The sequence below is a fragment of the Ostrinia furnacalis genome, unplaced genomic scaffold (assembly GCF_004193835.3).
Source record: "Ostrinia furnacalis isolate ACB-3 unplaced genomic scaffold, ASM419383v2 OfSCF4915, whole genome shotgun sequence".
In the NCBI taxonomy this organism is placed as follows: Eukaryota; Metazoa; Arthropoda; class Insecta; order Lepidoptera; family Crambidae; genus Ostrinia; species Ostrinia furnacalis.
The window spans coordinates 2,132,504-2,160,137 of NW_021135154.1; the positions used below are offsets into that span (position 1 = coordinate 2,132,504).

The window sequence follows — 27,634 nt, forward strand, 5'->3', positions numbered from 1 at the left end:
ACGCCCGTATTCACAAACATTACTAAGAGGTCTCACAGCGCGCGTGGACGCACAGGGTGACACGAACCAATCTCAGAGCTCTATTCAACGCTGTGCGTTCGATTTGCTGCTTCACTTAAGCAAACATAGTTTGTCCGTATTCACAAACTATGTTTGCTTAAGTGAAGCAGCAAATCGAACGAAAAGCGTTAGTATGGACGGNGTGGACGGACATAGCATTAACCTTAACACTTTCAAAAAATAATTAAAGTTACAGAGAGAATATTATACAATTACATTTACTGATTTTAAAATCAATAGAACCTATATAATTTATTTACTCCGATCGAAACGTGATTAAACTTGGAATCGCGTGTATAAACCGGTCTAGTGTATAATTACCAACTGTTAATTAAGGGCCTTTAAGTATTTCGCTAACGCCACCGCTGTGCGCCACTTCAAAAAGATTTTTAATTAGGTATATTGGCAGTAAACTGTACTTTTAATGCATGCAACGACCTATCTACGAGTATAAATATGTACCCGCACCTTTAACAGATATTTAAAATTAGATAACTGCTTTTATAGCTGGTAGGTACCTATCATTTTTCAAAAAATACTTTTAGTGTTTCAATAACCATACTTTTTTTATACAAAATTATATGTGATTAACCTCGCACAATTAATTTATTTATAACTTTGTTTGTTCTTACTAAATTTCAAGAGGATAATTTAAGATACAGATAGATTTTCAAAAGTAAATAGAAGCTAGAGTCGTAGCAGGCCACCATCTTGCGGCTATATCTTTGCATTAAACATTTATATGAATATTAAAAGATAAATTCTTATATACCGTATAAAATTATACCTAGATATTGTGCTTATCGCGTGCAAGCCGGCAGAATATAATTAGCAATAATTACAGATGGTGTATTTAGTATTCAGGTACGGGGCGAACGCACGATAATGACTCGAAAATATAAGTAGATGTACCTATCTAATGAAAATTTCCCGGTACCCGTTGAAGTCATCATTTGAAAGGAATTATAAATTTGAGAAAAAATTAGATAACCTATAAATATAATTATTTCGCGTCCATTTCCATGCATAATTTTGTTATTTCAAGCATTTTCACACTAATTGAGGTGTTTTTTTTTAATGAATTGCTATACTAAGCGATGTAGGGACTAAAAAAGAAAGTCGAGAATGGTCTGGATATTTCTCATTACACTGCTGCACTGCAGTAAGTTCTTGAGTTGTTTTATTTGATTTTATTATTGACTCTATCTAGTGCTATTAACCTCTCTAGTACTAAACAGATTTAATAAAAATAAAGATTAGAAAAAGATAAGTAGGTCTATGAACAGAATGCAATTACTGCATGTCAATTCTCTAGCTGAAAACAGCTAATCTCAACAAATCAATCTTAACACTTCTTTAATTACAAAATAAATAACTCCATCGAACAACATAATGATTATGGGATATTAAAATAAGTCATTAAGACTATTAACAAATACATCGTAACAATAATAGTGTTTTAGTAATTACAAATGTGAAATAGGTATATCTAGAGTTATCAAACTTTTATGTGTACTGTCATAATTCGTTGCTGTCAAATACTTTTACATTTTTTTTTGTTGAAAGGTGGCAAAACAATAAACAAATAAACAGTTCTACAAGGGCGATGTTATCTCCAATTTAACACTTTCATTGTCAAAAGCAAATTAGAATAATTTATGCGATCACGATTTCAACAAATATTTGTTAAGGTTTTGTTAATTGTGGCAATAAATAAATGGTGAGCCGCCATTGTCGGTGTTTACAGCTCGTTCCGGACACTGAGGTTACTCGAAGGTTCAAATTTAACTGGAACAATACGGGAAACTAAAAAAACACAATTATTTCGATTATTAAAAATTGCAGCGATACTAATTGCAGTTTTATTGTTTAAAAGGAAAACAAATCAATTATTGTTAAATTGGATCTGAATTAGATTTATTTTTAATTAGAATCTAGCAAGTTATTCCCGTTAAAACAATTATAATAAGAGGTCAAGTAAGAAAAAATAAGCAATAAATCTCTATTATTGTAAGTTGGAGCTTATGTTTGATTTGAAAAGCGTTGAGTAACTTAATATAATAATTTAATCTATTGTTCATTAAATGTCTACAAAATATGATTCAGGAATACTTTTAAAAACACAGAGACAGAACAAAAACTAGTTATATGAACAAAATTATTTCACAGCGAGTAATTTGTAAATCTACACGGCCCTTTGCTGGGTACAAATCAGACACAAATACCAATAAATGGATATTTACATAACAATACAGTTAATTTATTCTGTTTGCGCCAGCATTATTGTAGGCAATTATCAATAATGAATAAGTACGTTTTGACGCTTCGGTGAACACAAAGTGAATTATTAGAGGTTTGTCACTTTCTAAATAGCTGAAGAAAAGGGCTGAGGAATGTTATCTTTGTGATAATAATACAATGTGGTTTAGTGTAAAGGAAAAGGTAATTGTAACCGAAAATAGTTGTACAAGACAGTTTTCAGCGAATACTTTAACTCTACAACTCAAAAAAATATATCTTTAATTAGCACAGTGGAGTAAATAAGTAAAATTTTATAAAAAAAATAAAACCGACTCCAAAAAAACCTACACTAAAACGTAAAAAAAATAATTACTAATTACCTACTTATTTATTAGGACGAATTATTAATATTTATGTAGGTATACCATGATTGATACTTTTGNCGTATTCACAAACTATGTTTGCTTAAGTGAAGCAGCAAATCGAACGAAAAGCGTTAGTATGGACGGACATAGCATTAACTTTAACACTTTCAAAAAATAATTAAAGTTACAGAGAGAATATATAATTACATTTACTGATTTTAAAATCAATAGAACCTATATAATTTATTTACTCCGATCGAAACGTGATTAAACTTGGAATCGCGTGTATCTAAACCGGTCAAGTGCATAATTACCAACTGTTAATTAAGGGCCTTTTAGTATTTTGCTAACGCCACCGCTGTGCGCCACTTCAAAAAGATTTTAATTAGGTATATTGGCAGTAAACTGTACTTTTAATGCATGCAGCGACCTATCTACGAGTATAAATATGTACCCGCACCTTTAACAAGTATTTAAAATTAGATAAGTGCTTTTATAGTTGGTAGGTATCATTTTTCAAAAAATACATTTAGTGTTTCAATAACCATACCTTTTTTATACAAAATTATGTACGAAATAAAAGTAAATTGCCAAGATTAATCTCGCACAATTAATTTATTTATAACTTTGTTTGTTCTTACTAAAAATGTCAAGAGGATAATTTAAGATACAGATAGATTTTCAAAAGTTTCATATAATATAGTTTTGTAATAGATAAATAGAAGCTAGAGACGGAGCCAAGCCGCCATCTTGCGGCTATATCTTTGCATTAAACATTTATATGAATATTAAAAGATAAGTTCTTATATACCGTATAAAATTATACCTAGATATTGTGCTTATTGCATGCAAGCCGGCAAAATATAATTAGCAATAATTACAGATATGTATTTAGTATTCAGGTACGGGGCGAACGCACGATAATGACTCGAAAATATAAGTAGATATATCATTTAGGTACTTATATTTTCCAAGTACCCCTGGAATTCTTTTTGTTGTATTTATCATTCATAAGTGCCACCAGTGGTTAAAATTGAATAAAATATTTTTAATTTTGATTCGTCATTTGACAGGAATTATAAATATGAGAAAAAAATAGATAACCTATGAATATAATTATTTCGCGTCCACTTTCATGCTTTATTTTTTTATTTGAAGTATTTTCACAATAATGTTAGTGTTTATTTAAATTGAATAGCTGTACTAAGCGATGTAGGGACTAAACAAGTCGAAAATGGCCTGGATAATTCTCATTACACTACAGTAAGTTATTGACTAGTTTTATTTGATTTTATTATTGACTCTATCCAGTGCTATTAACCTCTCCAGGACTAAATAGATTAAATAAAAATAAAGATTAGAAAAAGATAAGTAGGTCTATGAACAGAATGCAATTAATGCATGTCAATTCTCTAGCTGAAAACAGTTAATCTCAACAAATCAAATCTTAACACTTCTTTAATTACAAAATAAATAACTCCATCGAACAACATAATGATTATGGGGTATTAAAATAAGTCATTAAGACTATCAACAAATACATCGTAACAATAATAGTGTTTTAGTAATTACAAATGTGAATTATATCTAGAGTTATCAAACTTTTATGTGTACTGTCATAATTCGTTGCTGTCAAATTAATACTTTTAAAGTTTTTTTTTTGTTGAAAGGTGGTAAAACAATAAACAAAAAAACAGTTCTACACGGGCGATGTTATCTCCAATTTAACGCTTTCATTGTCAAAAGAAAATTATAATAATTTATGCGATCACGATTTCAACAAATATTTGTTAAGGTTTTTTTAATTGTGGCAATAAATAAATGGTGAGCCGCCATTGTCGGTGTTTACAGCTCGTTCCGGACACTGAGGTTACTTGAAGGTTTAAATGTAACTGGAACAATACGGGAAACTAAAAAAACATAATTACTTCGATTATTAATAATTGCTACGATACTAATTGCAGTTTTATTGTTTAAAAGGAAAACAAATCAATTATTGCTAAATTGGATCTGAATTAGATTTATTTTTAATTAGAATCTAGGAAGTTATTCCCGTTAAACCAATTATAATAAGAGGTCAAGTAAGAAAAATATGCAATAAAACTCTATTATTGTAAGTATCAGGCCTTGGAGCTTTATATTTGACTTAAAAGCATTGAGTAACTAAGTATAGTAATTTAATCGGTTGTTCATTAAATGCTTTTTTTTAATTTAGGTATTTTGAATTTCAGAGATAGCGCGGCGCAGCAATAAATTATGAACAAAAATATTTTACAACGTTATATCTATTCATCTATAAATTACACGGCCCTTTGCTGGGTACAAATCAGACACAAATACCAATAAATGGATATTTACATAACAATACAGTTAATTTATTCTGTTTGCGCCAGCATTATTGTAGGCAATTATCAATAATGAATAAGTACGTTTTGACGCTACGGTGAACACAAAGTGAATTATTAGAGGTTTGTCACTTTCTAAATAGCTGAAGAAAAGGGCTGAGGAATGTTATCTTTGTGATAATAATACAATGTGGTTTAGTGTAAAGGAAAAGGTAATTGTAACCGAAAATAGTTCACAAGACANACAAGACAGTTTTCAGCGAATACTTTAACTCTACAACTCAAAAAAATATATCTTTAATTAGCACAGTGGAGTAAATAAGTAAAATTTTATAAAAAAAATAAAACCGACTCCAAAAAAACCTACACTAAAACGTAAAAAAAATAATTACTAATTACCTACTTATTTATTAGGACGAATTATTAATATTTATGTAGGTATACCATGATTGATACTTCTGGAGTCGGTGCCAAGATTATGAAACATGTACAGTTTGCCTGCACCGACTCCAAAAGTATCAATCATGGTATACCTACATAAATATTAATAATTCGTCCTAATAAATAAGTAGGTAATTAGTAATTATTTTTCTACGAGTTAACTAATTATTACCTTGATGTTACCACTGAAGGTAGGCAGTACACTGAGACCAAAAAAAAATTGGTTCATAATCGGCGGAGATATTGCGTATAAAAAAGTTCATCCCCAATTTTCCACCCTTGGGGGTGAAATATTTTCTTCAAATTCGCATGAAACCACCCTTTTGATAATGCCTATTCCACAAAAAAATAATCGTTCAAATTGGTTTATAATTGGCGGAGATATTGCGTATAAAATAGTTCATCCCCAATTTTCCACCCTTGGGGGTTGTTTTTTTATTATTAAATTTAAATGGGACCACCCTTGAGGTATTACCTATACGCCGAAAAAAGATTTGTTCAAATCGGTTCATAATTGGCGGAGATATCGCGTAACAAACATAGAAAAAAAAAATACGGGTCGAATTGAGAACCTCCTCCTTTTTTGAAGTCGGTTGAAAATATAAAATTTTGTTGATTTTGCACTTTATACGATGTATCGATTTAAAATTTCATCTTATATTACTGAAAATCATGGGATAATTTACCTCGTGTCTCTAACCAACATTGTGGTAAATACTGATTTTCAAGACCAATCTAGTGGTACTGAAGAAAACCCATGGATTTACCCTTTTACCTACAAACTAGCGGACATTGTTAGGTAGGTATTTGTAATGTAAATCAATTAATCTGTTTTCACCAACGCATAAAGTAAACTTATCCGAAAATAGGCAGTACATAAAAATATTGAGACAAAATAAATAACTATTGTATTTACTCGCAATAGATCTCAAAATAATCCGTTAGCCGCATCACCATAATCCATTACGTTGAACAGTAAAGTCACCTGAAAGATTGATGTGTTCGAGAGCACCTTTCCCAAAATATCGACTGAGGGGAGCCGGGGGGAGCACGTACCATATGTTCCTGATGGACCAGCACTTCGGCTGTTAAACGAGTGAATTCTGAGCAAATTTCGCCTTTAAAACTGAGGCAAACGGACGTTTTAAACTCTCCCAGCTGAAAGGGGAGAGTGGTGCACCTTATAGGTGACACCCGAACTGTCGATACATTTCACAATTGTCGTAAACTTTGGAGACGGAAGGGGAGCGCAGTAAAATTATCATTTTATGCCGTTCGACGACTGAAATGACACTGGAATGCTGTAAAACTGATTTATTGGATACATCCCAGAGTCACATGCTGAATTTTTGATGAGATCTTTGTTTTGAGATAACGGGGGCAAACTGATACGTCTGTATTGTTTCAAGGCGTGACTAAGCCTGAAACTAAAAATAAATCTGTAGAAAAAATACACTCACAATAATAAATCTAAGTCACAGGTTTACTTTCAACGTTGTCAGTCATCTGCTTAAGACAAAAATATTTCTTAGTTAGCGCTGTCTGTTATATTTATTCTAAGATAATATAAAACAAATTACCGATTCTTTGATTGCTATAAAAAGACGTTTGAACATAAGGATGTCCGCTTAGCTGACACTTGACTCTCGATTCTCAAGATAGGTTTACCCGTCTCATCTCGACATCTCTGCACCTATATCTATTGTTCTTATTTGATTACGTCGGCAGCCACTGCGCAGTTTTATTGCCCTATATTTCCTGATTAGGCACTCCGCCACCCACCTCGGTCATGGGGTGCGCTAATAAATGCTCATCGAGGGCCAATGTTCGCCAATACATACAAAGTATACTTTATGTGGAAGACTTTGTATTGGATTTCTATCCATAGGTATGAGAATGCCTTGATAATGTAACAATCTACTGAAAACAGATATTCACAATCAAAATGGCCATATACAAAAGTTAAATAGAGCTAAATTGGTACAAGTACAAGATTTGTATAGCAAACGTGGGTACCTAAAGTCGGACAAATTACTTTTTATTCTTTCGGTTGATTTGCATCTTGAAGAAAACCATCAATTTGTCGATAATACGATATCAATTTATTACACATAAGTATAAAAAAACTGTTGCTCATCGAACAAATAAGCTCTTAAAAGTAATTGTATCACCCCGTAACTATCTCTAAATGATGACGACTACTAAATGTGATATAAAAATCGCTCAGTAAAATTAACACTTGATAAGTATATCCTATAAAAAGAACTACTAATTCTTCTATTTTATTAGCTTAATTAGTAAGTTGTCATTCTCATAGTCTCACGTGGCAATTATTCACAAATCGTGCGCGCATTAAAATACCACGCCTACGAATAAACCTGCCATCATTATTTGTATCTTCACTCTGTTATGTTCGCACGCGGTAAAATTAATAAATGGGTTTATTCACATCATTAATATGACTATAAACCACATAATCAATCCGACAGTGATACCGTTCAAGATGCGATGAATGAATGCGCCGCCAATTGTCGCGACCTCTCGCTCGCGAAAAACGCATTAAAACAAACAGTGCAGTAAAAATAAATCTAACTGCCTATAAAAACTGCCATAACTATCACTTAAACGCTATTGTGCTTGTAGCGTCTTTTATCTTCACTCCCGACGAAACTCGGCGGCAACAAAGTCCAGCTTACTTTGTCTCAGGCAAATATTATCAAATATATTCTAGCCGCTATCTAAAGGCCATTAAAGCTCTTAAAAGCAATTTATAGACCGGTTGACACCGACACAGACACAAGGCCCTTACAGAATTTATAAATTATTCATAGGCCATTTTAATGCATAGCCTACGTGCTAGAGCGGTAAATAGTAAAAGATTTTCCATGGAAAGGGAATAGCCAGATTAGATAAAATGAGCGTGGGCTCGGCTGGCTGTAACCAAATCCCAACAAACATTTACTAGCCAACCGTAGAGATACGTAATGTTTATCGTGCGGAGAGGCGACCTAACACAATAATAATAAAGACAGTTTATTGGGCCTCTCGACACGAAGCCTTATCGACTTCAATTAAATATCATTTTTATTAGGAATCGCTGGAAACGCCCCGCGTTCACTTCATTACGTACTTAACTTTTTCTTTATTTTGCATCATAATTTAAGTTTTTATGTGACTGCGTTCTGACATTGTTGTATATAGGTAACTTAACAGTTAATGATATTCTATACTTAGTAAGCCACGAGTGAGATTATGTTACGTACCAATTTTTTTAATCCATAATTATCCGGAATGCGCCATGAATCTGAAATGAAAAAGGGCATAAATTAGATTTAGTTATAAATGTCTATTGTTTGGATAGAGAGGTAAGATACTAATCTAAACATTTACGACCCAAAATATAATTAAACGTCGTCACATAAAAGCATAAAAAACAGCTTTCCCAAATAAATCAACGAAGGAAAAAAACTGTTGATACCATTATTTATTTAAACGCTAAGAAAGCGTCTGGATCCATAAAACCGTGAGCCCGCGGCTCGCAACAATGAATACGAAAAAAACATGGAGCCAAAAGGAGATCGCTTTTCTTCAATGGTTACTTTATATGCAAATTCCTTGCAATAAAAGGGAGAACCCTTCTCTAGCTGTTATAAGGAGAGCGCAAGACTTGAATCCGTTTTATGTATTCGCGAATCGACGTTCTTTTATTAGTATCGACTATCGATTCGGCGTTTGAATCGAGAATTCGGAAGTAAAGCCGGCCATTTCGAGTATTTCGACTGCTAGTCGAGCCTATTCGATCGCTATCAAAATTTGATAGCCCTGGATAAAGTTTACTTTATATTCATTTTGTTTCGTTGCTTACTCTTTAGCAAATTGATGGATAAAGTTTGGCAATCTTATATTGCAATCGGCCAAGAGGCTAAGAAATTTTCTGGGTTCAATTTAAATTCCTCTGAAGGTGTTATCGAAGTTGAAGTACGTGTCTATGGTAATATTGGTATATGAATACTTAAAAACTTTATACGAGCGACCCGCGATGGAGCTGGAGATAATCAAGAATCGATTTTAAGTCCCTCGTAATAATTATCGAATCGGCATCTGCCGCTCATTACTTGCGGACTTTCCAAATACTTTTAACGAGTATTTACGACTTACACGGAAAGTTCATGCTGCCATGAAAATTTGTAATCACCGAATAGTAGGTATTCATATTCACCAAGAAAATATGAAATAAAAACATATTTTGAAAATATGACACACAAATATTTTCAAGTTTTTAAAGTACGTAATATAATTACATAATTATAACGTATGTAGAGCCAGCTATTGCATGGTTATTGTGACTTAAAAGAAATGAACAAATACTAATAATATTTTTCGTTACTGATCAAAATTAACCAACACGACACGTCGCAATGTTTTTAATAAATTTCAGAAGCCTAGTTCTATTATTTTTCCTTTAGCTGTCAGACGTATACCCACATCTTATACATTCGTCTTTCTTCTTTCTTTCTAACATAGCTCAATATGACCAATTTACTGCTACTATAATATTTCCTTTACAATTTGCCGACTATGTTAGCAAATTGTAAAGCTTCTTAGATCGATACAGATTACCGAACATTGCAACAGAGTAGCCAAGCTCTGCGGTTCGTAGTTTGTGGAAAACACAAACTCCTATAAAGCTTTAAGTGCTTTAAAAGTATATTAAAAGGTTGCAGCTAAACTATTCCTGAACTCGAAAATAGTAATTTAGTGGTTTGTTAACGGTTATTATCAGTTACATCGAATAAAATTGACGATACAAAGAAGAAAAAGTGCGTCTATGACTTTTTTAAATCTTATTTTGCTAACATAAACAAACTATATTTTGTGTAGGTATTCTTTAATAATGGCATGCAATAAGGTCCTGGCCGACTCTGTTCAATTTATGTAAATTTTCGTAAGAACCTACTGCCTACTTCTAAATAAAACTCACGATAGAGCTTATACTGCAAACCTGCTCCTTAATGCAGCCTCTATACCTATCTGTTCATTATGTACCTATACCCTCGTTAGGTACAGCCGACTGCACGTCAACTTATACATATCTCTTGCAAATTCCCTCGTATTACCTCTGCATAAGATACCCAAGTGATCGACTTGATATGCTGGGTATACATAAAACCGGCACCCGATTTCAGATAGCGGAGAGCATGCGACCGACAAGGATCTTATATTACCATAAAGTTGGGTCTTTACGAGCGCACCTGCCGCGACCCGCGGAGGGCACTATCGAAACTACATACCCTAATTGCCAGTGAATATATGAAGTGTATGAAGATGCTTACTAAGTGGGTTTGAAAAGATAATGGTGGCTCCAGACGTTCTAGATAACTTTGAGGTCAAAATAATATTTCTGTATTCATCTTACTAGCGTTTGCCGCACCAGGATTCGTATACGCAACTATAGTTAACGTTGTCAGCAGTGTGCCTACCATGAGTTTACATTAGGTGTGCTCGCTAGCGACTGCGTAAAAAAATGACATTTAAATGTATGACATATTATGCAGCGCCCCTAGCGGCTACTTTCAAGAAATAAAATCTTCATAGAATTTTTTGACGTATTCGCTAGCGAGCTCACCTAACGTAAACTCATGGTAGGCACACAGCTGTCGAATAGAATCACACCAGTATCCACAAGACGATTGGTTCGTGTGTGACCCTATGCGTCCACGCGCACTGTGAGGCAGAAGAACACTTTTGTCTATCCCGAAAATAGTCACTCCGTGGCTTTCTTTCCATGATGTGTATGATTGTGTCTAATGCAAGTATTCTTAGTTTTAGAATTTTTAGTAGTTATTCGTAGTAAAGAAGAATTCAAATAAATATCCAGTGTATTAACCCTGTCGCCAGATCACAAATTAAAAGTGTCATAGTAAAAAGAGTCGATCTCGCCCGCACGATCTGCTTTACGACCCTCCTGCGCTTCAATAAAAATCTCTAATAACATTCCGACGTCGTGTCCCAACGTTTATCATAACGGTACGTCAACATAAACGAATCACTATCCAATTACCCAGATCTGTTTTCATAATTTCAAATTATAATCTCCATACCGCTCTCTACCGACCGATTCACTCTTTTAAATTATTACACATAACACTCCGAATGAGTCTTTTTTTTTCGAAGTAACTAGAACCGCGCTGCCTCCACTATAAACTTCATAACAAACTGCCACATGAAGCCATATCTTGTGTACATTATGAGCTTTTTCGTTAAGCCAGAGCATCGCGCCTTCTTTTAATAATAGGCATAAAACACACCTTCCTACAACCAAGTCTCTACTAAAATATCAACGAAATAAAGTTTATTTTACACCCACAACAATGCTCTGTGAGGTATTAAAAATCTGAATCTGCACCGCCCTTTAGATGTTTTACTTAACCGTTAATACGGAGGTGTATGTTTAAAACCTGCCTTATTTGGGTATCTTAATGTTTGCAGGTATTATTTAAAGAAATCCTTCGGGTTTAATACTGATTTTATGTTTGGTGCCAGTTTTCTCTCGGGCATTAACACCTACTACCTACTCAGTTTTTTACAACAGAATAAGTGTTACTGCAAAAATTACAAATATCCAAGAAAAACTTTTGTATTACCGAGAAAAGTGCAAAGTATAAACTTGTTTCTTATTGAAAACATATATTCCGTAATATGAGAATTACTTCCGAAACCCTGACATCTTTTAAAGTTAAAATTACTTAGATACCTATTTTAGATTAGTTAGAAAAATCATGTATACGTGGCAAATGACTAAGAGGTACGTATTTACAAGACAACTCTATGATATTTACAGCATTATGAAATAAATAATTCTTTTTGAAAATTTACATTAACACCCTTGCTAAGCCCAGTCAATATCCCATAAGCTATCAACGAACCTCTTGCCGAAAAGGTCTGCAAATTACCAATTTATGCCAACCCATCCCGCCACACACGCCGAAGCTCAGCGAGCCAATAAACATTGCACTGGAACCGTTCTCATTACGACAATGTTGCGTCCAACATCTAAATTACCTATAGAGCCCGTCTGTCTGAGTTATAGTAACATAAATTAACCACTAGTTACGCCCTACCGGCTTATTGGACGGAACCCCGCGGGGAAACCGCTCAAAACCACCATTATCTCCCATAACTATGTGGGTAAATTTCGGATGATGGAGAAAAGTTGTCCCAAGTATCTAATCTATGCCGTGACCAAAATTTTGGACCATATAACGGTGCTTTAGTTCTATTGCAGTGTAAAGTATATTTTAGGCAGTTTTGAATCGTCCATTTTAAACTCAGAAATTGAGCTTTACTTGCAAAGTTTCAGTTTAATCGTTCTGTCCGGGCTTTTCGATCTTAAGAACAGGGAAGAGAGTTACTATTTAGTTTTGATTTTTTACGTGGTATCAGAATTTAAATTACGATAAGTAAGACGCCTTCTCAAACATGCTTAGAAAAACTGTGTATAAATAAAGAAAATATCCGATAGACTGAAGATTAACATTTCAAAGCACGGAATGATTATTTTTGGATAACGCAGTTGGTTCGAACCTGCTATGTATTTTTAAGTAAAAACATTATATTTTGTGTATGTTCAGTACATCGCAAATTATGTTCGCCACACAGTTCGCTATACTCTTGAGACATCCTGTGTTGCCAATACCCCGTTACCGGTTTCGGTGGTCGTGGCAGGTCATTCGGTCCCGTAGTTTATTGAAGGCTTAAACACGATCTTGGCGCATTTTATTGTGCTTACGTAACCGTGTTGAATCGCTTGGCAATTGAACGGTTTTATTGCTTAAGAGTTTTTAGTTATACCTGGCTTAGCTTAAAAATAAGTGTCATTACTGAGATTTGCGTGTATTTTTTGTTTTGTAAGAAAACAAACTTCTCGTGTTCTTGCAAAACTTATTTATTTTGCTTTCAGTTTATCTCCTACCGAAAAAATTTTCTATAATATTTTGGCTTCCAACTCAACACAAAACAGCTCTATATCAACCTAATTATGTTGTAAATATACGAAAAAGCAGCAAAGAAGCGGAATTTTTTGGAATCGTCTAAACAATAGAGTATTCTTACGACGTATAAAATAAAAATATGCGCGAACAAGGGCAGCGTCACGTCGCTCCGCGTTAGCATTTCTTTTGTGCACGACCCGAATTGCCCACATAAAACTCCCAGACCTGTTTTGCTACGTGATGTCTTCAGTCCTTTTACTGCCTATATTGCCCGACATACTCTTATCAGGACCATTCTAATGAAAGAACGTCCCTCACCATTCTGCAAAAGTTGAATCGTAAAACATCAGTCGACGCGAAAAGAAATAATAAAGGCGCCCAACTTTCCCAGTCTCCTAATTAATGTTGCAAGGAGATATCGCAGGGAAAAGTTTTTTCATCACGTTCGGCAGAGGCGGTGTAATGAGCGCCCCCGCGGCGAAACGTCGTAAAAACACCATACAACTTAATAAATAAAACTGGAATTCTGGAAGATTTATCACGAGGCCTACATTGCGATTCGTGAGCGCGCCCCGGGGCGTGTTTCTCCGCGGATAAGACCCGCAGTAAAAACTAGAGATGCTCATATCGTAGCACCGCCTCTCACAAAAGCCGCGATATGAAATATTTTGACACTTCTTGGTAGACACCAAATGTTGGNTTTAAAACCGAATTGGTGTTTCGAATGTGCGTTAGATTTATCCATGTAATAAGTTAAACGACTAATGACTAATTTTTCTAGCAGTTTACCGAAAACGTTAATGAGACCGATAGGTCTGAATGAAGATGTTTCAGAATAGTTAGATTTATTGGGTTTAGGTATAATTTTAGCGTAAGCTTCCTTCCAAATTTTTGGAAAGTAGCCAAGTGTGAGACAGCGATTCATAATGTCAGTAATAATGGAAGGATAAGCTAGTGTAAAGTTAAGACAGATGTCTGCTGTGAGGTGGTCTGGGCCAGGGGCTTTTTTACTATTCATGTTTTTGAGATGTTCTAGTATTTCGCTGGTTGTAAATAATGGTTCAAGTTGGGTGTTAATAGGATGTGGCATTTGTGATCTAAATAAAGATTGTTTTCTAGTGGTATCTGTTGTATCATTTGGGTAGAATTTATCTAAGAGAGCCTGGGCAGTTTCTATGGAATCTTTAGTATAGGTGCCATCCTCAAGACGTAGTGTTGCGGGAGGTTGTGTAATTGGGCGAGTTTTAAGTAGCCTGTTGGTTACCGACCAGACATCTTCTTTCTTCTGACGGTTACAAAATTCCCTAAAATGTTCTGTGGAAGCAGTGCAAAAAGCATCCGAATATTTCTTTTTTAACTGTAGTCGTTCTTGGAGAATTTCATCAAGAGGTAGCTTTTGTCTTATAGCTTTTTGAAGTTTATGGTGGTTTTGGATCACGGATAATTTTAACTGTTCAAGATTGCTATTCCACCAAGGGGCTCGCTGAGGCGGTCCCTTAGAGTGAGGTAATACCTTATCACAGGCTTTTTGAATGGCATTGGTGAGATAAGATGTGAAGTCTTCAAGCTGAGCAATGTTCATGTTACTAATATCTGTATTTTGAGGAATGAGATCCATTAGTGCTTGCGTGAATTTTGGAGCTATTACTTCCCATTTCATATGAGAAGTGTCATATTTGAAGGTAGTGAGTTTATGATTTTTAGTTGGAGGTTCTCGTCCAAGTAGGGCACAGAATTCAATAGCATTATGATCTGACGATGGGCAAACACCAAGGTTGACTTCCCAATCCTTGATATTTAACAAGTTGGTGTTGGAAATAAGCGTGAGATCTATAATTGTGCGGCGAGGAAGACCATGTACCACGATATCAAATGTAGGAGTATTGCCGGTGTTACATATTAATAAGTTATTAACCGTTATGAAATCAGCAACAATGTTACCTCTTCTGTTATTACTTTGAGATCCCCATAGACTATGCCATCCATTGAAGTCACCGCAAATAATATGTGAAGAGCCTGATGTTTTGTTCAAGAAATGTTCAAGTTTATTTAGTGTGTTATGTTGGTCAGTACATGGTTCAATATAAACTGAGATTAAGAATGTTTTTCTACCTGAAGAATGATTAAGTTGGATAATACTTAGATTGGAGTTAGAAAATTCTGTATTACCAAGTGTGGAGCATAAGTTGGACTTTATTATAATAGCTGACTTAACAGGGAGATAAGATGGAAATTGGTGCAAAATATATCCTGGTATAGTTTTAAGAGTTCCCACCTTACCGGTATATGGCTCAGTAACAAAGGCAACGTCTATGTCGTTGTCTTTTAGATATACAGACAATTCGTGTTGTGCAGTCCTGTTACGGCCAAGGTTTATCTGTATACATTTAAGAGCGATGTTTTTAGTATTGTGCGTTCTTGTAGTTACTTTATAATCCATAATCTGTTTTACTGCGTATTTTGTTGGACATGAAGAATACACGGGGACACATGTCAGATGTAGCACTATGTTTATATTTTCCGTTTTTTATATTGTGTTTGTGATTGTAAACAGTGCAGTTGTGACATTTGATTTTATCTGGATCGTTTTTACTCGGACAATTTTTGTATTCGTGTTGGGAAGACGCGCAATATGAGCAGATGTGGTTTTGTTGACACCTGCTTTTTGTGTGACCAAAAGACAGGCACTTAAAACATTGCAGTAGAGGTATATAATCCTCTGCATGTATTCTTTGGTGGTCAATGTTTAGTTTTCCAGATGTAACAATTGCTTTCCAGACTGTTGGTGAGGTGATGAATACAGCATTATAGAGGTTTTTATTCCGGTTGCCTCGTTTAAACTTGAACAGTAAGTCGTCATCCTTAGTGACAGTGTTTTCAAGAGATGTGTTCTGGTTGCGCAGTATTTCAGAAAGTTGTTCAGGTGGTATTTCTTCGGATATGCCTTTGAGGATTACCATCGGTTGAAGAGTTTTGGAGATCTCTGCATTAACTGCGCATTCAGGATGTTTTATTTTTGATAAAGTGGCATCTCTTTGTTCAACATTATCAAACTCAACTCGTAATTTATTATTTGAGACGTATTTGATGTTAGCCGGTGCAAACTTGGTGTCTGTAAAAGACACACTTTTTTTCCAAATTTGTAGGGTTTCGCTTGTACTTTTGACTGGAGCCTTGGAAGTGATAATGAGTGCTGGCTTTGATTTAGGTACTGTTGTCTTGTTAGTTGGTGGAGTGGCTGCAATTGATGCATATGAAGGTGCTGACTTCCTCTGGAAGGAAGCTGAGACTAAGTTATGAGGATGTATGTCGTGTCTGAGTTTTGTTAGTTCGTGTTTTATTTCCTGTATCTCAAGTTCTAAAGTAGACGTTACTTGTGTAGGAGTTTCGGAAGTCTTGGAAAGAATTCTTTGCAGTTTATTAGAGGCTTTTCGTATTTCCTCCGCAGATTGGGAAACTAGTTTTTTGTTGGAGGCTGAGACACTTTTAGCGTCGACAACCGACATAATGCTACCGGTGAGCAGGAAAATGGTATCCATGTAGGATTGCAGGTCTGTAACATCGTCTTCAGAAGCTGCAAGTTCAAGCATGGGATGAGCAAGACGTGATGGATCCATTTGTGTTTTAGGTATCGGACTTTGAGTTGGTGTTTCATAATCATCCTCAGGAATGATTATCATGGGGGAACATGAAATGTCTTGCGATTGTAATGACCCTTGGGACGAAGAGGTTGGTGTCAATTTTGGAGACCCAGGGTGTTGTGTTTCAGACGTTTCAGGCTGTGGTTTTTGAGAAGTATTTTTTATGTTTTCTGTTTTAGTTTGTGCTTTGTTAGACCGTAGATTTTTGTTGACGCTTGTGGTGGGAGGAGATTTTTGTGCCTTATTTTTCAGGAATAGTGATTTCGAGTCTTTAAGATTGGCTGCCTCGCAGCTGGGATTGGTCGTTGGAGTTTTGTTTTTTGTAGCCATATTTTAAAAAAAAGGATAAAAGTTCGCTCTCCGTGTTCCCCACCCTCCTCGGAGTCCGCAAATGGGGAGTTTGCACTGCAAACCCAGGGCTACACTTTGAGTATAGTGCCAGGAGAAGTAAGAAGAAAGAAGTGAAAGAATAGGAAGAAAGAAGAATATAAAAAGCTACGAAGTTTCAGATCGCGACGGTTGGAGCAAGTGCAGCGAGCGTGACGACCATTCACACTGCTGCCGAGCCCGCCGTCTGCCTGATCCTTCGCACCCGACACTCACCTGACTACCAGCCTACTAGTAGCCGCAGCCGATTGATTGGAGCTGGCTAGACTCCAACCTCCCGTTTTATCCGAATTTGAGGCCAAAGTTGCGTGTTGACCAATACGAAGACGCGCAATAAATTGCGGCGAACTGACCTTCTTCGATCGGTCTCAGCTTCCAGGATCCTCTCCTCCGTCATTACGGGTCTCCACGCACGGCACAAACACGTGGGTAACTTTGTATAGAAATTTCGGGTAAAGCTACAAAACCCCCTCCACGTCGAGAAAGGATATCCCGCCTTTCCTCGGGCGCCAGAGCCTCGTCAGTAGCAGCAGGGTGCACCACGTGCAGGTGAGGTTGACGTTTGGGGAAGCTAGATGGAGTGCGCTCCCCCCTTACACCCCCGTCTGTCTGAGTTATAGTAACATAAATTAACCACTAGTTACGCCCTACCGGCTTATTGGACGGAACCCCGCGGGGAAACCGCTCAAAACCACCATTATCTCACATAACTATGTGGGTACAATATTCGGATGATGGAGAAAAGTTGTCCCAAGTATCTAATCTATCCTGTGACCGAAATTTTGGACCATATAACGGTGCTTCAGTTCTATTGCAGTGTAAAGTATATTTTAGGCAGTTTTGAATCGTCCATTTTAAACTCAGAAATTGAGCTTTAGTTGCAAAGTTTCAGTTAATCGTTCTGTCCGGGCTTTTCGATCTTAAGAACAGGGAAGAGAGTTACTATTTAGTTTTGATTTTTTACGTAGTATCAGAATTTAAATTACGATAAGTAAGACGCCTTCTCAAACATGCTTAGAAAAACTGTGTATAAATAAAGAAAATATCCGATAGACTGAAGATTAACATTTCAAAGCACGGAATGATTATTTTTGGATAACGCAGTTGGTTCGAACCTGCTATGTATTTTTAAGTAAAAACATTATATTTTGTGTATGTTCAGTACATCGCAAATTATGTTCGCCACACAGTTCGCTATACTCTTGAGACATCCTGTGTTGCCAATACCCCGTTACCGGTTTCGGTGGTCGTGGCAGGTCATTCGGTCCCGTAGTTTATTGAAGGCTTAAACACGATCTTGGCGCATTTTATTGTGCTTACGTAACCGTGTTGAATCGCTTGGCAATTGAACGGTTTTATTGCTTAAGAGTTTTTAGTTATACCTGGCTTAGCTTAAAAATAAGTGTCATTACTGAGATTTGCGTGTATTTTTTGTTTTGTAAGAAAACAAACTTCTCGTGTTCTTGCAAAACTTATTTATTTTGCTTTCAGTTTATCTCCTACCGAAAAAATTTTCTATAATATTTTGGCTTCCAACTCAACACAAAACAGCTCTATATCAACCTAATTATGTTGTAAATATACGAAAAAGCAGCAAAGAAGCGGAATTTTTTGGAATCGTCTAAACAATAGAGTATTCTTACGACGTATAAAATAAAAATATGCGCGAACAAGGGCAGCGTCACGTCGCTCCGCGTTAGCATTTCTTTTGTGCACGACCCGAATTGCCCACATAAAACTCCCAGACCTATTTTGCTACGTGATGTCTTCAGTCCTTTTACTGCCTATATTGCCCGACATACTCTTATCAGGACCATTCTACTGAAAGAACGTCCCTCACCATTCTGCAAAAGTTGAATCGTAAAACATCAGTCGACGCGAAAAGAAATAATAAAGGCGCCCAACTTTCCCAGTCTCCTAATTAATGTTGCAAGGAGATATCGCAGGGAAAAGTTTTTTCATCACGTTCGGCAGAGGCGGTGTAATGAGCGCCCCCGCGGCGAAACGTCGTAAAAACACCATACAACTTAATAAATAAAACTGGAATTCTGGAAGATTTATCACGAGGCCTACATTGCGATTCGTGAGCGCGCCCCGGGGCGTGTTTCTCCGCGGATAAGACCCGCAGTAAAAACTAGAGATGCTCATATCGTAGCACCGCCTCTCACAAAAGCCGCGATATGAAATATTTTGACACTTCTTGGTAGACACCAAATGTTGGAAACAAGCGAGGCAATAGTTCGTAGAAATACGCTAATTTATTGCGCGCCCGACGCGTAGATTAGTTAAGATATCACGTAAATCCCACAAATTATGATGTTTCGGTTGGTTTTAAATGGCTGGAATTTATAAATCGATGAATTGCAGGTGTCCTTATTGTGCCCGAATAAGCACGCCCAAAAAACAAAAAAAAATAGTAAGCAACTTGACGGTTTAGAGATTTTTTTGGCGTATCGCACGAAGTCAGAAAGCTGATCTAGCAAATATACGGCCATATACCTCCATCCTGAGCCCGAAATGTTTTAGCGTGTCGTTTAAAATTCTCTCCACGACGTAGATTCAGCCGGGGCTCAGGTGATATCGCAAGATACACGACGGTCCAAGTTTTATTGTTATACCCACTCTGCGAATTGAATTTGAAACAAGCGAGTGCCGGATCAATACACAGCCAGACGGCACAATGGATGTTTGCCTTGTACCTATTCTACGTATGGTATACGTAGGGATATCTACAGAGCGAACGCAGCGAAATTGGTTTTACGACGGTCTACAGCAGACACTGATTTGATTTACAGACATCTGATATTTCTTGAAATTTCGCAAATGTTACCTTTGTTGTCTATACTGTGTATTTATCGAAATACCAATCATGGTATAGGTCTATAAAATATTAGGCTCTGAACTGGTTCATTACCTAATGCCATGGATGAAACTTTCCCTTGTCCTCTTTATGAACAAAACTCTTGATTACATTTTACAGAAAGAATAGGCCCTTTAAAGAGCACGTCCTTGTCCTTATTCACAATCCCAGAGCCTTCCTTCTTTTAATTACAAATCTCATTTACAAAAAGAGAGTCCAATTTTAATTTTGTTTTAGAGCCGCCAGGGTCGGCTTACAGGGTCGGCATTATCTCCGCGTTTTATCTCCTATGTAATCTTGTTAAGAGGCCCGCGCCCGGCCCTCTGGGAGGGCAATAAGCTGAATCCCGGGTTTGGGCAAAGTCACTAAGCCAGCCTAAGCCACGCATTACGACGGTATTCTTAGCAAAATTAGTTTATGTACGCCTATACAAACAGTAAGTACGGCACGGAGTAATATTCAGTGTGGTTTGTTGTTTCAGTGTACGTGTAAATGTAAATGTGAATTTCAGAGTTTGAGGTAGTCTGAAGTTCACACAATCTACATGAAATAATTTGAAAAGCTTGGTGCTCTTCAGTTGCTATTTAGAACTATTTAAGAAGCTACAGTGTTCATTGGTAGATTTCTACTTTTAAAGATGATGATTTCAGTCACATTAAGCCTATGCGCAGACCATTGATTTTTCGTCGGCTGATAGTTTAGTTGGGCAGTTGATACAGTATGGGCATGTATGGAAGTGCGCACATTACGCCGATTCGATTTGGCCGATTCTTCATACATTTTAAAATCGGGTACAACTGTCGGCCAACTAAAAATCGATGGTCTGCGAATCTTCAAAAATACTATTTCAGTGGGCTTAGATTTATTCTCCAGGTAATTTTGAGCAAATCCTTAACGTTTTATGTCCAAAATTGTCATTGAAAAAAATACAAAGTCAAACCATCTTCTCTATGATGTATCCTGTCAAACAATACTCACCGTGGAAATCTTTTTACTCGATTAGTTTGTGGCTTTGGTACACGTTTTTTTTGGAAATTATCATGCCTTGGAACAGACTGCCCGACGTAGAGTCGTGTTGCGGCTGTGTGCCCGATTTGAAAACTGCAGCTGCTATTATTGCTGTACTAGGAATCGTTAGTATATGGTCTTTGATGTTCCATTCAGTAGTTAAATATAGGCTCATGAAGATACCTATTTGTGTGAGGATGTGCGAGTGGATACCTGGTATTGCGCGTCGGTGTCCTTTCATATTTGAATCAGAGCCAGAAGTTCCTTTAAATTCTGTGTTGTGCGGTACGATACAAAACCTATGTATTGATCACACTCATCTCCTGATGATATTGAATCATGAATCTTTTAAATCTCTAACCCATATCTAGNTATGGGTTAGAGATATGTCTTGTCTAGGCATTATTTAACGAACATGATTTTTTAAAACTAAAGCTATTCATATTTTAGTTCTGTACTGCAATATCATCATCTTCTTTATTTAATAAGTCACTGTTTTACCAATTTAATAATTACCATGCTATAAAGCATCTAATAATAATCTAGAGTACAATTGGGCAAAAAAAATATTTCAACAATATTTTCAAGAATTTCGTACAGCCTACAAGGAACTAAGCAGATTATAAAACATTACCAATGTATAAAATAACTTTAGGTACTTTATCATTTCAGGTCACAAGCCCGGCGGTGTCGTGGGCGGTCGTACGACACTCGTACGTGATACGTGTGTCGTGTCTGATAACCACGAGCTCGGAACGACCTGATGTGGTGGACGTCAACCTTAACAATGTCGTAAGTATAATAGCCCACGCTACGTCTTCCGCCTCGTGGTCGCCACTCAAGAAAGTTCCTGCCCCAGCGGCCATTAGCTCTACGAGCTATGTGCAGGACCGGCCTTAGTGGAAATCCTTGGGGGAGGCCTTTGTTCAGCAGTGGATGTCTTTCGGCTGAAACGAACGAACGAACGAAGTATAATAGCCACATATTTCTTAGCAAAGGCACACACTATAATCTTAAATATAGATGCACTTAAAGTAGATATTAGATTTAGAAGATTGTGCTCCTGCAGTGGAGACTAAATAACCTGAAGATGATAAATTAATGACAGCCATAATTTAGCAAAAATAAACAAATAATTTAATTATAATAATAAATATAATAATAATAAATCTTTGGACAATTTCACACAGCGCCAGCTAGCCCCAAAGTAAGCAACTTAATGCTTGTGTTATGGGTGCTAGCTTAACGGATATACTACTTATATACTACTTATATACTTCTTTTTTTAAATACATAAATATTATACATAGTCACACCCAGACCCGTCACAGAAATTAAAATTCATCATTTCAATTTCTGCCCGGCCGGGAATCGAACCCGGGACCTCTCGGCATAGTAGTCCGTTCTGAACCACTACACCAAACGGCCGAAAAATAATTATCTAATACGTTTTGTTGCAACTAAAGATAAAGGATTAGAATTTGAAGCTAGAGCGTAGAGCTGATGGCCGCTGGGGCAGAAAAGTTCTCGAGTGGCGACCACGAGTCGGAAGACATAGTGTGGGCATGGGCAGGCCTCCCACTGAGTGAACCGACGATCTGGTGAAGGTCGCGGGAATAACCGGTATGCAAGCAGCTTAGGACCGGAATATGTGGAAATTCTTGGAGGCTTTTGTCCAGCAATAGACGTTATTTGGCTGAAACGAACGAACTTATTAAAACACTAACAATACTAACGATTTTTTTGTTTTCAGCTAAGCTTCGGCTTCGGCGCAAACGCAGGTCTCGGGCCAACCTGCCTTAGCTTAAGTAAAACGCCAGATTCAACGCCCAAACCTACAATGGGGCCCGTATTTCGCTCCTCGGAGTCGGGCCCTAAATTTGTGAAGGCAGTCCGATATATCGGCTGGATTGTACTAGTGTCCGACCTCATTTTCCTGTTTTGCAGTATTTACTTACTCCTCAGAATATTTAGTGTAAGTTTTGAGTGTTATTATTATAAATGAAGTATTAAAGTAGCCAAGTTTTGATTGATTTGCAAAGAGATTTGCACCTATTTTAATTAGTAAACTCAGGCACTTCTGCTTTTAGATTCGGATTAATGTGTGTAATTTTAGTTTTAACAGTTTCAAAATGGCATATACTGTAACAGAGCTACGTACAGCAGTGGCCAAAATGTAGGCTAATGATTATTAAAAGCTCGACTGATTTTAGTAGCATAGATATCTTGAATTACGTTTAAATAATTTGTAACTTTTTCAGGGGCCATGCCAAAAAGCAGCAAAAATATTCCTAATAACAGCAATGATCGCAATGTTCCTATCATTCATCTACAGTATGATATACGTGTCAGCCTGTATCACTTTGGGGGGAGCGTTCCCAGTTTTTGAATTCTTATTCGCATTATTTGATTTAATGAGTAAGTATCTTCATATTCATAAAATAACTTTCTATGCATAAAATTAAAGTATGTTTTGAGACGGTATATTAGGGTAGACTGAGGTGAGTTGTAACAGAGAAGAGATGCGACTGTCGATTTTTTGGAACTTATTAACTACTAGCGAGCTCGTAACATGCGTGGCTTTTAGTTCAAGTCTCAAGCTAACAAATACGCGCTGTTGCGAGCTCGCTGATAAAATAGATCTTCAAAAATAGACAAAGTCACAACTCTCCTAAGTCTCCCCTAGGTACTTTGTAGTTACCGCACTATCGTATGCAATAATTTTATGTCATTTTTATAGATATTTTATACCTATCTTCTCGCTTTAAATATTTCACTTCTTTTAGCATTGCAAATTATAAGTTACGATGGTTTTCATGTAGGTTTATAGGTGTTTAAGTATTAATATTAAATTAATTTCAGAGTGGACAGTCTGGATCCACTTTTTGCTAGTAATTCGCGCTTATATTAACTCGTACTCGCCACTCGAGACACCGGCTCAACAAGACCGGGGGCCATGCCGTTGGCGGTGTAACTTTTTGTGAAATACTGACACTTTGGGCAGGCTTCCCTTCATCAATTTCTAGGTAGGACTGCCTACGACACCCGCTCCTCCCCTTCAATTTGCCATGTTGAAATTATGATTTTAAAATTATGTTGAATCAGCTGAAGCCAATTGATTTACAGTGCTGATGAACAATTGACTATCAGTTACCCAATACATATAAGACTTTCTCACACGGAAAACCAATCATTAAAGGTAGAGTCAAATTGAGTCTCACCTGATTTTAATAATGAATTGCAAAATATTGTGGTTTTCACTTCATTTTTTTCAATTTCAATTTTAATTCAATGGAATTTGTAACACATTGAAATTTTATTCAAAATAAATGGTAACTTGAAAGGGAGGAACATGATTTTGTTTACAATCTATTCCTACATTTTGTCATCTTTACTTTTTCTTTTCAGTATGGGCGTACTTTCTATTAGTTGTTAACTCCTATAGACGCAAGATTACAACCGCGTGATAAATTTAAGATAAGCTGAAGGATCAAATGAAATATGGACAATGGGGGAATTATGTATTTTAATAAGGCTGTATTGGTGAATTGTTTATTGCATTTTCCACGGAAACGTACATTTCTTATGCTGATATTGTTTTTAAATAGGTGCACGTGTTTATGCGTGTATTGTTTAGTGATAATTTTCCTCAGATAAGTATTTTCATTATATTTTTATGAATTAAGTATTTGTTTTTTTTTTCTTTGATCATTTTCTTTTCAGTTCTCATGAATTATGGAAAATCATTATCATTCTATTGATCTTAAGTTCTAGAACGTATTGCCACAAATTATGACCAAGGTGTAGAGTTAGGACGTGTAGTTAGAAGCTTGACTCTACATGAGATCTAATTTTACAGTACGGGTCATAACCGTGCGGTTCTTGGTAACATTTTACATGAAAATGTTTGGGTGGGATATCTACCCAAAAATAAAGCAGAAACAAAAATAAAACATAAGAAACCCAGACAAATCCCGCCTCACCTACCCAAAACATATTTTAGTCTTGGAAATGTTAATTAAAGCGTCCCGTAGTTTCGGTTAAAGATCCCGCCATCATTATGGGTCCGCATCAGCATAAATGTCACTGGATGCAAGATTTTAATTATCAAGGCACGGAGCCGACCCACCGCGGCCCTCGTAAAAGGGTTGGGATTCGAAATCAAATGATAAGGACGGGCCAAGCTGGTAGGCATGTAAGGGGTAAATTGGTTGCTTTGATGAGAGCCAAGTTTGTTGTGTTCTATTATAAATAGATCACTATGTCAGCATTACTTGTTTCAGTTGTCAAGAGCAGTAATGAAAGAACTTTAAAGAAGTCTGGGGAGTTTTTAGGCTTGATTCCGTCTCAACCGAATTCTATCCACTGCTGGACAAACCTTAGGCCTTCCCTATGGATTTCCACAACAATTAGACTAGTACCTGCCCGCATCCAAGTGCATCCCGCGATCTGATCATGGATTCACCGAGAGTGTAGGCAACACTACAATTTTCGGTCTGTGGTCGCCACTCGAGAACTTTTCTGCCTCCAACAGCCATCAGTTCTACGAGATACCTACATGCTATTTGTGATTTAGGGATAATGGGTAGTACTTATTATTATTCTGTGATAATGGTGAAAACAATATTACAAAAGGTATTTTGTCAGAACTTGGCCGGCGCACTACCGAGCTCTAAGATAAGGCAAAGTTCCCCTAATGAAGGCTCGTGTACTCGTACAACCCATTCTTGAACAAGTATTGTCTGATACAGGGTGTGTTTTATTGCAAACGGATGCCTGTTTATAACATTCCCGTTTGGCGTAGTAAAATAGGGTACCTTACACAGTTTAATTAATTTAAAAATGTTCTATGACATCACTTTAAAAGTGATCTACTCATATTGATACAGATGGGCAATCTTTCTTTACTGTGTCTTTTTTTTTTTAATCTTTAGCCATGAGTTTGACCCGAAGATCTTTCATGACGAAAACAGAATATAAATAGGTAAATACCTTCGCGAAAGGAACCTATTCGTTCCCCAACGGAGGCGTAAAAAGTATGTATCTAAAAAGTAAGTATAAAGAAAGTAACTTGGCTCCCTGATAGCGCATTTCTCCCGTGACACGGCAACGTTGGCCTTTATTACAGTCTTGCAAACATCCACATGCGTTCTATGTGGTTCTTATTGTACACTTAGTAAGGTTTAAAGTAAGTCCCCGAGATACACCATAAGTTGGTGCAATATAGTACGCTGAAGCACGTGACACGAAGAGCGATCATTCTTCGAATTCACCAAGGTATCTCCCTATTTTACTGAAAAATTTAGATAAAATCAAATAAAGTAGATACGTATCTTCGTATTACGAAGCAACGAGAATAAAACTAAGTTTAAAGAATAAATAATTGAATGGAAATAGTTTAGCCGAACCTTGAAGTAATTGAATTTCCATCACGAGCGTAATTTCCACCACTATCTCAAAATTATTTGGTGATCTAACGGAGATAAAATAAAATGAAAGTGGCAATCTCACAAGATAAAATTAAATTATAGACGATATACATAAGTATCACAGATCCTTTAGAATTCCTGTGGAAATAGAATAGAGAACCCTAAAATCCGTAGCATCATCTCACGCGTCTGGGGCGGATATTTTTACAGAGGGGACACCGAACTTGCTGAGCGATCTACACACGTATTATTTACAATACAAATACGAGTACACTATCATTTGATAGCTTACCAATCTGCTAATTCAATATTATTGAGACGTTAATGAAAGCATTTCAGTAATCATTGCTTTCTTCAAAATCATAACTTTTTCGAGGAAAACTATTTCCGAAAATGTGCAAGAAAAAAAAATAGGACATTGGCATAAGTATCTGTGAATTAATTATTGTTCAGATTATGTAAGATTACATTAGGTGAAAATTAAATTTCCACCTATTAACATAACGATAATAATATTGTTTATTAAGAAAGAGGTAGGCAATAGCTACATTCATAGGCATAATATAAGAATGGCATAAATCCAAAGCCTACTTAGTTAGGTATTCTATAATTATTATTTGAGGCAATGTAAGTTTTAAAAAAAGATAAACTACCTAATTAGAACCCAAATGGTAATAAAGTATATATTTAGACTCTCTACTGCTATGACAAATAAATAATTCTTTAAACAATCTTAGAATAAAATAGCTTGAGCTTTAATAGCCACAACAAAAGAACCCTTCTGACAATACTAAACTGTGCTCGCGTCACAGAGAGGGCTTGTTTTATAAGCGTTATGAATATTGCTCCAGGGACCCTCTCGGTGG

At 36.3% G+C, this 27,634-nt stretch overlaps 2 protein-coding genes across 5 annotated transcripts in view; one reads left to right on the top strand and one right to left on the bottom strand.

The window, feature by feature from the left end:
• LOC114360218 (uncharacterized) overlaps positions 1-24,987 on the top strand; it is a 44,810-nt gene extending 19,823 nt beyond the window's left edge. The window contains exons 1-6 of one of the 3 annotated variants that reach the window (XM_028314829.1): positions 21,360-21,464; positions 22,012-22,131; positions 23,093-23,314; positions 23,601-23,757; positions 24,202-24,365; positions 24,748-24,987. In XM_028314829.1, coding sequence (XP_028170630.1) covers positions 21,372-21,464; positions 22,012-22,131; positions 23,093-23,314; positions 23,601-23,757; positions 24,202-24,323 — 714 coding nt within the window. In that variant the 5' untranslated portion in view covers positions 21,360-21,371 and the 3' untranslated portion in view covers positions 24,324-24,365; positions 24,748-24,987. Of the gene's footprint in view, positions 1-21,359; positions 21,465-22,011; positions 22,132-23,092; positions 23,315-23,600; positions 23,758-24,201; positions 24,366-24,747 lie in introns of those variants that run through there. The other 2 variants (XM_028314831.1, XM_028314830.1) reach the window with 2 other exon arrangements.
• Abd-b (abdominal B) overlaps positions 1-27,634 on the bottom strand; it is a 108,535-nt gene that overhangs the window by 68,321 nt on the left and 12,580 nt on the right. For both annotated transcript variants that reach the window (XM_028314825.1, XM_028314826.1), the window contains exon 2: positions 8,716-8,756. The gene's annotated coding sequence lies outside the window, so the exon portion shown is untranslated. The remainder of the gene's footprint in view (positions 1-8,715; positions 8,757-27,634) is intronic.